At 41.8% G+C, this 14120-nt stretch overlaps 1 protein-coding gene across 1 annotated transcript; it reads left to right on the top strand.

The window, feature by feature from the left end:
• The first annotated feature begins 9638 nt into the window (after positions 1-9638).
• On the top strand, positions 9639-13803 carry LOC143825293 (vomeronasal type-2 receptor 26-like). The gene is made up of 4 exons (XM_077313318.1): positions 9639-9662; positions 10008-10235; positions 11697-11823; positions 12890-13803. Exons 1-4 carry the CDS (start codon positions 9639-9641, stop codon positions 13801-13803), a joined length of 1293 nt encoding a protein of 430 aa, XP_077169433.1.
• The last annotated feature ends 317 nt before the right edge of the window (positions 13804-14120 follow it).

Here is a 14120-nt window from a genome sequence, read left to right as displayed (position 1 = left end):
CCAGAGATACCAACAGGAATGGCTAACAGGTTGTACACAAGAGGGGAGGATGCACCTACTTGATTTTGCATCAAAACTGGCACCAAGGGGGAGCTGAAGGGTTATGAATTAGAGGATCTTAACCTTAATGGGAATTATGAAGATGAGGGTGTCATCTAAGAAAATGAGTCTCCTACATATGGACATTTGCTCTGAATATGGGTTTCATTCTAGTGCTACACAGTAATAAATATTGAGACCAGTATAGTATTGGCCTAGCAAAGCAAATACGATGGTTAACACAGCTATCAAATATATGCATGTGTGAAAACCCATATTTAAAAGAGCTGGTAGATTTTCTTTATTTGAGAATATATTTTTCACTTGAAAATTTTTGAAAAGGTAAAAATGCACCATAGTGAACAACTTCAATAAGGCTGTCTTGATTTCTTTGTTTCTTTTCCTCCCCCTCCCCAGAGGTATTGCTGGGGATTGCTAGGGATGGGACAATGTTTTTGCTGCATTTTATTGGATAATTTGATATAGTTGTATTTTATGGTTTTGTGTCAGGGGCTTCAATGGGGTTTTTGGATCTTTTATCTGACTCTGTAACCCACCACGAGCCTTTGGGGAGTGGCGGAATGAATGAATGAATGAATGAATGAATGAATGAATGAATGAATGAATGAATGAATGAGGCAAAGTCATGGTTCTCAGGCTCAGGAAACAAGGGTGAGGAGCCAGCTCCATCTAGGGCTTCTTCAATAAGGTTGCTATTCAAAGGTGTACCTGGTTGTGGTTCAGGTTCTGGGCTTGGTTCCCTAGACAGTTCTGGTTCTTCTGAGTCTGAGTCTGTTGGCAGTACCTAAAGCTCAGGGCTGGTCCTGGGAAGATTCTTATACCTGCCTCTTCCTCAGAGTCAGACAGGGCTGCAACTGAATAAGACCTACCAGGAATAAACAAGCTCTGTTGTGTGCATGAGTCGTCACAGGGATTCCCAACCGGTGTGCTGCAGTACACGTATGCTGCAGAACCCTCCCTCCCAAGGTATGCCACAGTGTGTGTGTGAGATTCCTTTTTTAATTATTATTAAGATAAGATCCTCCAGCCCCATGTGGCCATTCCTGAAGTGAACAATGATGGTCCTGGAGGGGGCGAGAAGGAACATTGCAACCTTTGCTGGTTGAGACCCTCTCACTTCAAGTCAACCTGTTTTGATGTCAGCCTGACAAGTGAGGTCAGTATTTTTGTTTTACCTTTTGGGCAGGCTTTCTTAACCAGCATTTCATGTAAGCCTGGGGTGTTTTGACAGTCCTGGAAGGGTTTCCCAAGTGGATGGGAGTGAACTATTTTTTACTATATTTTTTTTAAAATTTGGCAGAGAGGTGTAGTATGCTAGCATCGTTCCCAGTTTGCCTCAAAAGTTGTCTCCATGGACAAAAGTTCAAAAAAGGCAGAGTTAACAGCATGAGAAGAATATCATGGGAGGAGATATTTATCAAATAGCAGTCAACCCTACTATAATTATCTAGTTCAGTATAATTCAACTTGCAGCCTTGTGAGAATCCCTTGGGAAACAAGAGGCAACTTGCTACCTGCTGGGCAAAAACAGCCCTCGTAAACTTCACTCCATGCGCTTAGCCACACACCTGCTCCACATTCATGTTTGTGCGTGTGATGGTGCTCGTCATTCTGTTGAAAAGCTCAGCTTGAAAATGAGAGCAGGAACTGTGGACGAAATTGGGACGCACAGATGCTGGGACTCCTTGGCCGTCACCTGCTCCTCCTCCTCCAGTTCACGCCTGTTTACAGCAGGGAGTTTGACATTTATTGCAACTGGCCGCAAGAACCTCAGACTACTGAAAGCTCCAGGGCTGACGTTATCATCGGCGCTTTTGTATCCTTTGAGCATATTTGGGTACAATTCTTGAACTTTACCGTACGGCCGTATTTCCGAACAGACAAGTAAGTAGATCATCATTTATCTTATGGGGAACATGGTCGTTCTGATGCTGGTCCACTGATTCTGGTTCACAGCATTCTCTTGGAGATAGAAAGCATTTGTACCCCCATACTTTTGAGGGGGAGCCTCATCTTGCTTTGGAGTCAGGGCAGGCTGGAGTCCCCAAGAGCAGGGCAAATCATTTGAGAGAAAGATGGCATTGACTCAGGTTGAATAAGGTATTATCTACAGGGTGATGGTTCCTTACTGAAGCCAAGAGCAGCCCCTGCTCTCAGCACGTGCTCTCATTGTGGCTGGTGGAGGAGTGCAGGCAAACACAAGAACACAGCAGCTTTCCCCTTACTTATGTGTGTGGCTCCTCGTGAGGAGCTGTGTAATTTGGGGTGGGCAGGCACTTTGCAGTGAGCATAAATGGAGGCCAGGGCAGTCACAAGGTCTCTTCTGCTGCGCTCTGCTCTTGCCGCCCCCGGGGCTTCCCACCCTCCCACCCTGTTTAATATGCTTCCATATTGCTGTTCTCATTTTGTTTGCCTTACTATACCTTGTCACAGCTGGCGGTTTATGGTAGGGGCATATCCTTTTGGCCAGATCCTGTGCCCGGGGGCCAGGTTCTGCCCGTTTGTGGGAGCCTTCTTAAGAGGCTGTCCATGTGCTTGGTTGCTGGCTTCCCGGGTGGGGTATTGATGGTCTCAGATGGCGAGGTGGCTGGGAAAGCTCTAATAGAGGTTGATGCCCATGGCGCTTTCCTATGCTTTACCTTCCCAGGGTCCAGCAGGCCTGATGGTTGGGGGGAGTTTGGCCGATGGTTAGGGGGAGCTTGGTCCCCATGGGTGGGCCTGCTGATGGGTTTTACCTCCCTATGGATCTGCTGGTTGCAGCATGGGGAGGGCAGGTCTGGATCCACCCCCTCACCTTCAGTGTGCTCACACTCAATGTGTATAACAATAAAAGCTGTGGCCCTGTTTATGGAAAAATCTATCCATACATGTGTGTGTGTGTTCTTTGTCTGCTGGAAACTGCTCTCCTGTCTCGCAATTGGCAGCAAAGCCTAAAGCCCATGACAGAGGGAAGGAATGATAACCAGAGGAAAAACATGGGTTTGGGCAAGGTTTGCTATCTTCTCCTCATTGCTCTCCTTCCATAGTTGCTGTATCATTGTTTCTTAATGGATAGCCATAATTGATTATGATGAGAACAGGCTATTTTTGTATATAGAAATTGGGGATTATGCTATTGCTGTGTTAGTTTTTGTATGTCTAGTGATATTTAGTATTGCTATTGTGTTTGCTGATGTCCAAGATCAGTTATGGTATTATGGGTATACCTGTATCATTAACTGTTTTTGGATCTGGTAATTATCTTATTCCTGATGTCATTGTTCGAGACATTAGTCAGAAGAATATGAATTAAAAGATGGAAAATGACCATTAATTCATTCATCTTTGAATATCACCCCACTTTTCATCTATTATGGAAGCCAATGAGGTTTCTGTAAGATGTCATGCTATTCTCATTCCAGAATATGGTTGAACAACTACCTGCATGTTCTTGCCTTTACTTTTGCTGAAAATGAGATCAACCAAAATTCAAACCTTTTATTCAACCATACTCTGAGGTTGGAGATCTATGACAACAATTTCCTTCCAACGGAGTCCTACTGGAACACTCTGAGCCTCCTCTCCAGAAGAAAAGATTTTCCCCCTAACTACCATTGTGGTAGGACAAGGAAGGTGATGGCTATCATTGGGGGTAGCCACTCACAAATTTCGATTGAGATGTCAAGGATTTCCATGGCCTACAAGATCCCACAGGTATGAGGACTCATACATAGAATCATAGAGTTGGAAGGTAACTCCAGTGTCATCTAGTCCAACCCCCTAAAGAATGGAGGAAATTCACAACTATCTGCTCACCGCTTTGACCCCAATTCCATGTCCAGATGGCCAGTCTGGCCTGGAAGAAATTCACCTTCTGATAGAATCATAGAATCATAGAGTTGGAAGGGGCCATACAGGCCATCTAGTCCAACCCCCTGCTCAACGCAGGATCAGCCCAAAGCATCCTAAAGCATCCAACAAAAGTGTGTATCCAACCTTTGCTTGAAGACTGCCAGTGAGGGGGAGCTCACCACCTCCTTAGGCATCCTATTACACTGCTGAACTACTCTGACTGTGAAATTTTTTTTTCTGATATCTAGCCTATATCATTGTAGTTTAAACCCATTACTGCGTGTCCTTTCCTCTGCAGCCAATGGGAAAAGCATCCTGCCCTCCTCCAAATGACAACCTTTCAAATACTTAAAGAGGGCTATCATGTCCCCTCTCAACCACCTTTTCTCCAGGCTGAACATTCCCAAGTCCCTCAACCTATCTTCATAGGACTTGGTCCCTTGGCCCTAGATCATCCTCGTCGCTCTCCTCTGTACCCTTTCAATTTTATCTACGTCCTTCTTGAAGTGAAGCCTCCAGAACTGCACACAGTACTCCAGTCGTGGTCTGACCAGTGTCATATACAATGGGACTATGACAGCTTGTGATTGTGATGTGATGCCCCTGTTGATACAGCCCAAAATGGCATTTGCCTCTTTTACCGCTGCATCACACTGCCTGCTCATGTTTAGTTTACAATCCACATGTACCCCAAGGTCTTGTCCACACACAGTGTTATCTAGAAGTGTATTCCCCATCCAGTAGGTATGTTTTTCATTTTTCTGACCCAGATGCAGAACTTTACACTTATCTTTATTAAATTGCATCTTGTTCTCATTTGCCCATTTTTCCATTGTGTTCAGATCTCGTTGAACTCTGTCTCTTTCTTCTGGAGTATTTGCCAGTCCTCCCAATTTTGTGTCATCTGCAAACTTGATGAGTAGTCCCTCCCACCACCTCTTCTAGATCATTAATAAATATGTTAAAAAGTACCGGACTGAGCTCCGAGCCCTGAGGTAACCCACTACTCACCTCCCTTCAATCTGATGAAATCCTGATGTGGAAAGTGGCATTTCCCTGGGCATACAAGAAAGGGACACATGAGCTAAGTACCAATACAATCCCTTCTGTCCAACCACTTACAATCTGCCTAATCAAAGAAACAGCATTTCAGTAATATGGCTATCTAGATTCTGCTTTAAGACTTCCAAAGAAAGAGAACTCACATCCTCCCAAGGAAGCTTGTTCCACTGAGGAACCTTTCTTACCATCAAGAACTTCTCCCAGATTGTCAGGTCTCTTCAGTTGTCCAGAAAACACAGTTGTTGACTTGGTGCACTAGAAGTATTTATTTTAAAGCAAGAAAGTTAACCTGACAAGGACCTGGTTAGATCTGGGGTACAATAGAACAAGCACAGCACATAACCACTCTCCTACACACCTCCTGTGAGAATCCAAGAAACATGGCAGATCTTCAAAAGGAACAGACCATGGAGACAATGGGCTGCTTGAGACCATGGCACTGTATTTCAGAAACAGGAAAGATGGTTGGAGGAGAAGGTGTGAAAGGGAGAAGGAAGAGAAGGATGCTGAGTGCCATAAACTCTCTGGATGTAAACATCCAGCTAGATCTACACATCAAACAGAATCAAAACAAATGTCCGAAGCTCAGTATTCTGACATGTTTAGCCAAAATTTCTTTTGAATTAATTGCAACACATTGGTTCTGGTCTGACCCTCTGGGTCAACAGAAAACAACTCTGCTCTATCCTCTATGTGAAAGCTCCTCAAGTACTTAAAGATGGCTATCATATCAGTTGTCTTCTCCCCCAACCAAACAGCGCAAGTTGCCTCAACCTTTCCTCATACATCTTGGTCTCCAAACCTCTCACCATTTTCATTGCCCTCCTTTGGATGTGCTCCATTTTCTCTACATCCTTCTTCAATTGCAGTGCTCAGAACTGATGACAGTACACTAAGTAAGGGTCTAACCAGAGCAGAGTAAAGCGGTACCATAATTTAATGTGATCTGGACATTATACTTCCTTTGATATACCCCAAAATTCCATTTGCCTTTTTAGCCACCAAGTCATACTGCTGACTCATGTCCGGTATATGGTCTACTAGATGCTTTTTGCACATACTAGATGCTTTTTGCACATACTACTGCCTAGACAAGTTTCCCACATCCTGTAATGATCCTACCTATATGAAGAAATTTACATTTATCACCATTTAATTTCATTTTAGCCCAGTTTTCCGACCTGTCAAGATTATCCTGTATCCTGATGCTGACTTCCACTATGTTTCTTACCCCTCCCAGTTTAGTATCACATGAAAATTTAATAAGTACCCCCTCTATTTCTTCATCCAAATGATTTAAGAATATGTGGAACAACACAGATCCATAAGGCCCTCCACTCCTCTCCATGAGGATGCCGGACCATTAACAAGCATCCTTTGGATGTAATCTGTCAACCAATTATCAATCCACTTAAAAGGAATACGATCCACATTGCATTTTACCAAGTCATCAACAAGAATACCGATGCATAAATGGTCCGATAGATACATTCCTACTGTAGATCACCATCAAATCCCATTCCTCCAGGTCTCTCAGGGTATGTACATAGGCATAACTCAGTGTCCTCCTGGAAAATCCTGATTTTTGGAATTCTTCTAGGAAGAAGTCACAATAAATTGAGATCACATCAAGTCTGGGCACTTTCTTATTATCATTTATGTCTAAACAGAAAATATGAACAATTATTGTTTTCATTTTTTACTGTAATGTTTGTTAATAAACTCTGTGAGGGTGGTTGTGTACCTATGTGGAGTTTCCACAAAAAATGAATTCCTTAAAGGGGCGTAGATAACTGTTACTAGGGGGAAGTGTTGACTTTATGATCAAATCCTTGGATTGAATACATGTGTGAGGTGATACTGATCTCAAAAGATATGGGATGGGAATTGGATCAGATATAAACTGATAGTTCTCTCAGAGTTCTCAGCACAACCTACCTCACAGGGTGTATGTGTTGGGGAGAAGGAGAGGGGACTGTGAGCCACTTTGGGACTCCTCTGGATATAATAATCAAAGCACAACACACACCCTCTCTCTAACTCTATGAAAATAAAAGGAGAGACAAAGAATAACAAAGCCGGATTATAGGAATCAATGCAATAAGAAAACACACAATTTAAAATGAAGAACATAAATGTGACAAACAAATCTGCCCAAGTAAAGGTCTATTTTTTAATTGGTTTCCTTCAAATGGCACAGCCACAATTCTAATCACCCATGTAATTCCAGACTGTGCTTCTCCCCTGAAGCCAAATTTAATACTGCCTATGGATAAATTACCAATAACTATTCCAACCACATGGGACAAATCAATTTATCCTGTGTACCTAGACAACAGCTCCCTCTCAAATGATCAGATTCAATTTACAAGTTAGGAGAAATGAAGTCTTTAAGCGTAAGAAGACAATTCTTATTATAAGAGAAAGAAGGGAATTTACTAAACTTAAAAATGTTTTTTCTCACTCACTCACCCGCCCTGATCAGCTCGGTTATGGATCCTTCGACCCAGCACTGAGCGATAAAACTCAGTTCCCTCAGTTCTTCCGGATGGCTCCAAATGATAACCTTCAGCAGGAAGGGATCGTTCACCTACTGAATCATTTTGCATGGAATTGGATTGGCCTCATCACAACTGATGATGACACTGGAGAAAGATTTCTTCGAACCCTGAGACCAAGGCTCCTCCAGAGTAATATTTGCATGGCATTGACACACATGATTTCAACTCAGTGGAATTACAGAGAAAACCAGCACTATATAGAAATGCGTAGAGTGGTATCTGATCTCAGGACAAACAAGATCAATGTGGTCATTGTCCATGGAGACAGTCAGTTTATGCTGGTTTTATCAGTATTTCTAGAGCATTTGGAAAGGAATTCAGGGGATAATTTCGAGAGAGTTTGGATCACAACCACTCAGTTGGAAATCACATCGACTATTAAAGAAGGTTTATGGCCAGCAAAATCGTTCAATGGCACATTGTGCTTCTCAATCCACATCAAGGTAATGCAAGTATTCTACAACTTTTTGGAGAACCTGAATCCTTTCCACTCAAAAATGTATCGCATCCAGTTTTACTGGTTTGGAATGCATCGCTGTTGTATCCCTAAGTATTGTTCATGTCATCTCACCCAAATAATATGTACAGGAAAGGAGAAGCATAGAATGGGACCTGAAATTATATTGTACACTCAGAGCTACAGCATCTATAATGCTGTCTATGCTGTAGCACATGCCATCCACTCCATGTTCTCATTAAGAACACCAGAAAAAACAACCTTGGGTGGAGAGAAATGGAATCTTCTAAATGCTCATCCATGGCACGTAAGTCACAATTTCCTTATGATGCAAAGTTTAGCCTTTGTGGACACAAACCAGTATCAACATCCTTCATTCACCTTTATTGGCATTCCAGAATATTACAAAGTATATTTGGCAGAAGGTCAAAGCAAGAGAAAATATGAATAGACAACAAGCAAAACCAATATAACTGTAATACACTAAAAGAGCTTATTACTGACTAGAAGTATTTTAACAAAACATTTAGTGACCTTGGCTGAAATCTCAGGGGAATGGTCATATAATAGATGATGCTTTTTTAATACAGGGAAATTGAGTTCTCTGTGGGGTAACCATTTTCATGAACCTGGTAATCTATAATATGCTGAGTTGTATCCAGTGAGTTTACAGATCTGAAACAGAGCTGCTGATATCTCTTGACTATCACCTTTGAGGGGAGAACTTTCATCCTGGCCAGCATAAAAGTTCTACAATGGAAAGGGGTCTCTAGATTATGGAAGTAATAAGATTATGGAAGTAATGAACATATCTGATGTTGAGAGGGAAACAGTTTTGGGAATTCCAAGATGGATTATTAATTAGAAATTGGAAAAGAATATATCAATAGTCCAATTTGAGAGATTTTTACTTCAGTACCAACAAACCAAGAGCCACATTGAGAGTAATTTTTTCAATGAAAATTAAACATTCCTGTTCAACTCTAAAGTATAATTTAAGATAGTATTTAAAGGTTATGGTCCAGGCCTTAGTTTCCAAAAAATATTTTCCCAGTTCTGTACAAATAGCAGAATAAGACACACACCTGGGGGCACAAAAAGTAATGCTGTAGTTTCTTGACAGCCTTGGAAGAGTTTCCCAAATGGGTGGGAGTGAATTAATATTTAATACTTTTAAAATATTTTTTAATCTGTTAAACATTTATCGAGTGATATGACCATATAAAATCATATTGACCTGCCTCCTCTCCCAAAATAGCCAATGATAGGCTTGGAAAAGGGTTGGAAGGGGAGGGGCCCTGAGTGGGTGTGTATACAGCTATGCTTCCCTACTATATTCTGCACTATTGTGCCACTTCTGTTGTTTCTAGAGGCCTGAAGAATGTTTCAGGGGTTTCTCAATGGTAAAAAGTTGAAAGCCTGCTATAGACAAAATCAAACCATAAGTCTATCAGGGTCCTAGCCAGAGGTTTTCAACATCAAGTACTACCTGGTCCTTCCAACCAGAGATGCCTGGCACTGAATAGCATGCCAAGAAGGTGCTCTGCCTACAAGTCACAGCTCCTCCCCAATTTGAATTGATTTCTTGGGTGTTGCACCTTTCCTCTGACATAAGTTTGGATGAACCTTCCCCTAAAAATCTCAGCAATTAGCTGCCAACTCGAACCATGTACCAAATGAAACCAGATCTGGTAACCATGAAGTTTTCCATAATATTATCAGATGAGAAAAGTTGCCAATAAAGCTTCCACCTTGTAGCTGACGCTGCCCTACTGCATGAAAATTGTCCTCAAACAAGTCAAGTTGGACTCTTGGCAGGAGCTGTACCAATACTTGAGGTTTCCTGCCAACTTAAATCCCAGATGAACATACTCCATACAAAGGTCAATGTTATCTATCACAGGGGTAGTCAACTTGTAGTTTGCTGGCAGGGGCTCATGGGAATTGTAGTCCATGAACATCTGGAGGACCACAGGTTGACTACCCCTGATCTATTACACACTCTCAAATGTCTCTTTTTTGGTTTTCCTCTTTAGCTTCACTCTTTTCTGAGACACATCCGCTTTAACAACACAGCTGGGGAAGAAATCTTTTTTGATGAGAATGGTGATCTTGTAACTGGGTATGACATTATGAACTTGGTTACATTCCCATATGTCTATGCACACAAATTTCAAGTTGGGCAGATGGACCCCCGGGCTTCTGTGGGCAAACAGTTCACCCTCAATACAAGTGCCATTGTGTGGAATCCCAAATTTAAGCAGGTATGAAGATTATTAGTAACCAGATTTTAGGCTTTGGTTCACTGACGTTCAGAAGTACAAAACATGGTTGAAATTGTATTTGAGCTGAGATCAGCTAGCAAGGTGGAAAACTTATCAGCAGTGGTAGATTAATTGCCCATTATTAACAGCTTCTGATATGCTTACAGTGTTAGGACATAAACACTGAAGTAGCATTGAAGTACCCAAGGAGAGTGAGAGATTTTCCCCTCCAAAGTTCACTTCTTTAGATATAGCCATTGATTCATCCTACATAATTATTTTCACATTTTAAGGTAACATTTCTCTTTCCTTTCTGTATAATTTCACTTGGAAGGGAAATCCACACACCCTTTTGTACCTTCAACCACAGGCTAGTTCTCTAGCTTGAGAACAGGAAGGTTCCCTCTTTGAATGTCTCTTAGACTAAAATGGTCTAGATTCAAAACTGACCTCAAATACCTCAAAAAAAGGGAGCGGGTACAGAGAAGTAGATTTCTGGGAGTAACTGAGTTAATGGAAACTAGGAGAGTAATACTAATGTGAACAAAATAAAATATTTATTTGCATTCTGTTCCAGGGATTCCAAAACAGGGATCTAAGGATCCCTGGAGGTCCAGAGGGGGTCCTCATCCTTCCCCTCCTTCCTTAATTGATTTGGCCACATGCTTTGAAACTGGCCACCTCTGCCAAGATGGATTGATGGGTAGACTGAGGATATAAAACTCAAAGGAGGGGAATTGGCTGTGCCATGGCATGACAATTCACAAGTGACTTGTCTGTTCCTGCCCTTCTTTCCAGCCTATAAGAGGCAGGGCTGCCATAGTATTAGTAAAAGTGGAGAGACAAAGTGAAAGGAAAGGATGCAAGGTGCAAAGGGTGCATGTGGTGATGTCAGTTCTGGAGACATGTCACTTCTGGGGATATCGCATCTGAAACGCCACAGTTAAGTTTAGCTATTGTGTGATCTTATACTCTCTCAAGAGATTTCTTAATAAGCTGAAGTTGGTCCTTAAATATAAAAAACGTCCCTTGAAAAAGCTGTAGGTGAAACGCGTCGGGACTTGTGTGAAATAAGAATAAAAGAATTACTGAAACTGAAGAGAGATGCCTTTTGAACTTGTCCATTGGTCTGGAGGATCATTGTCCATGGGGTTGCGATGGGTCGGACATGACTTTGCACCCAACAACAACAACAACGAAGAGAGATGACTCTATATAAGTATAATTTGGATATTTTTTACTGCCATATTGGTTTCCCAGTGCATCTGTACTATTCTACTTCTGGGGATATGGCAGGGAGGTGTGGCCAGCTAACATTACTTCCAGAGGTCTTCAAAGACAGAAAATTTATTTTGGGGGCTCCTTTGTGGTCAAAAGATTGGAAAAGACTGCTCTATTCTATGGAGTGAGAGGATATCAGCCCATTCTGTCATCAGCACCTTTCTCTTGGATCTTCATTAGGGCATTCCCCGATCCAGGTGTGTTGAGAGTTGTCTACCGGGTCAAAGTCGGGTAGCAATAGAGGGGAAGGACATCTGTTGCTACAACTGTGCTCAGTGTCCCAGAGGGAGGATTTCAGACCAAATGGGTAAGTAGAAGAAAGTAAATTGATAAGAGAAACAACCAAAATGGGCAGCTGGTCCTCAAAATAGATAGCAAAAGAGGCCAGACAAAATCAGGTCCGCCATTTTGGCTGTGATGGCTAAAGAAGGCCATATTCACTGGGGGTAATTCCAGAGTTATCCAGCAATCTGAACTTCTTTAGATTGTAGGTTCGGCTGCCTCAATGGACATTCTATGGCCTAGAACAATATTGTTTAATTTAATAAAATTAAGGTAAAACTAAAGTGACAACAGAATTCTAAGCCCCATTGTGCTTTGGAATATATAGGTTTTACCAATGAGATTTTACATGTGATTTGTTACATTATAAAGGGTGATTATTTTCTGTGGGTGTAAACCTGGCTTCCTGTGTTTGGAGACCAGGATAATGGATCTACAGAAGATGCTGGAGATGCCAACTAACAGTCCTTTACCTGGTGTGCCTCCCTCTCTTTCCCTCCCTCCCTATGTTTAAAATACCCACCTTTCAAACTCTGAACACTCCAAGCATATCAGGGACACGAAGCAGAGAAACTGCCCTTTTGTCCAAAATGCACAAAGTCAGATCTGGGTTCTTTTTTGATACAACCACAGTATCTGCAGCTGCATTCCCTGCTTCAAGTTTCTACCTCCCCAAACTGTTTCCAGACACAGTTAATGAGAAAAGGGAAAAGGCTCATAACTTACAATGTACCTTAATGAAGGAATCCAAACAAACATGTTAGTGAATGAAATGAGTAACTGAACTTATCTCTGTGTTAATTACAGCGAAAAAAGGACCCCTTTACACAATTTAATTTAATTGGAACTATAAATACAGATTCTATTGATGTAATCTCTTTATTGACTTCTTTAATGGATCAAGTCTAATACTTTTTTTCTGGGATTCTTGAACTATTACAATGGATCACATTGATGTACACTTAAATCTGCCCTGCATCTAAGTGAGAAAGGCAGACTCTGAATAATGTAAATTTAAAATGATTTAAGTAGATCAGGAGAATTTATCTTATTTGCTTCAGAATGATTGGTGCCTTGTCCTTTTGTTTTAGATGCAGCCCAATGTGAAAAGTGCCCAGAAGATCAGTATCCAAACCAGGAGCAAATTCAATGCCTCTGCAAAACTGTCACCTATTTATCCTATACAGAGTCCTTGGGAGCAGTTCTGGTTTCTATGGCTCTTTTTCTTTCACTGATCTCCATGGTGGTGACAGGGACTTTCCTTCTGCACTGGAACACACCCCTGGTCAAAGCTAACAATAGGAATATCACCTGCACCCTCCTGGCCTCTCTACTGCTTGGCTTCCTGTGCTGCTTCCTCTTTATCGGGGAACCTGGGAAGGTGACCTGCCTCCTTCGACAAGTTTTGTTTGCCATCACCTTCTCCATCTCTGTTTCTTGTGTATTGGGAAAAACCCTGACTGTGGTTGTGGCTTTCATGGCCACGAAGCCACGAAACATCATGAAGACATGGGTAGGGAAGAGGCTAGGAGTGTCGGTCACCATTCTCGGTTCTCTCATTGAAGTGGGCATCTGTGCTGTGTGGTTGGTAACTTCTCCCCCTTTCCCTGAGTTTGACATCTACTCCCAGGTTGCTTTCATAATAGTCCAATGTAATGATGGTTCAGCAGTGATGTTATATATTGTCTTGGGCTACATCAGCCTGCTTGCAGCCATCAGCTTTGTTGTGGCTTTCTTTGCAAGGATGTTGCCCAGTAGTTTCAATGAAGCCAGGTTGATTACCTTCAGCATGTTGGTGTTCTGCATAGTTTGGTTGTCCTTTGTCCCCACCTACCTGAGCACCAGTGGGAAATCCATGGTGGCTGTGGAGATCTTCTCCATCTTGACCTCTAATGCTTGCTTACTGGGGTTTATCTTCCTCCCCAAATGCTACATTATTATCATGAGACCTGAACTCAATACCAGAGAGCAGCTAGTAAATAAAACTAAGAACAAATTAAAATGATCATTAAATTAGTTTGAATAAACTAGCCTAACCTGAATCTAACCAATTCTCTTGATGAAAGGATGTGATTTTTATATACTACAGTGAAGCCATTTTGGAGGACCAACAATAGAACTTAGAGACGTGGTCTTCCCCTGATGTTGCCTTCTGTCTCTGGAATTAAGATGTTTAGTGTTTCTGAATGTGGTTCCCCACAGTCACCATGACACTGGTAGATTTGTCCTCCATAAATCTATACAATCCCTGTTTAGTCTTCTGGCAACGTTAAGGCCAACAAAGTTTAATTCTGAGTATTAGCTTTTGTGCATATGCATATT

This window comes from Paroedura picta, chromosome 16, assembly GCF_049243985.1.
Source record: "Paroedura picta isolate Pp20150507F chromosome 16, Ppicta_v3.0, whole genome shotgun sequence".
NCBI classification, from domain to species: domain Eukaryota; kingdom Metazoa; phylum Chordata; class Lepidosauria; order Squamata; family Gekkonidae; genus Paroedura; species Paroedura picta.
The sequence above is the reverse complement of the archived record's forward strand: the minus strand, read 5'-3'. Positions and strand labels throughout refer to the sequence as shown.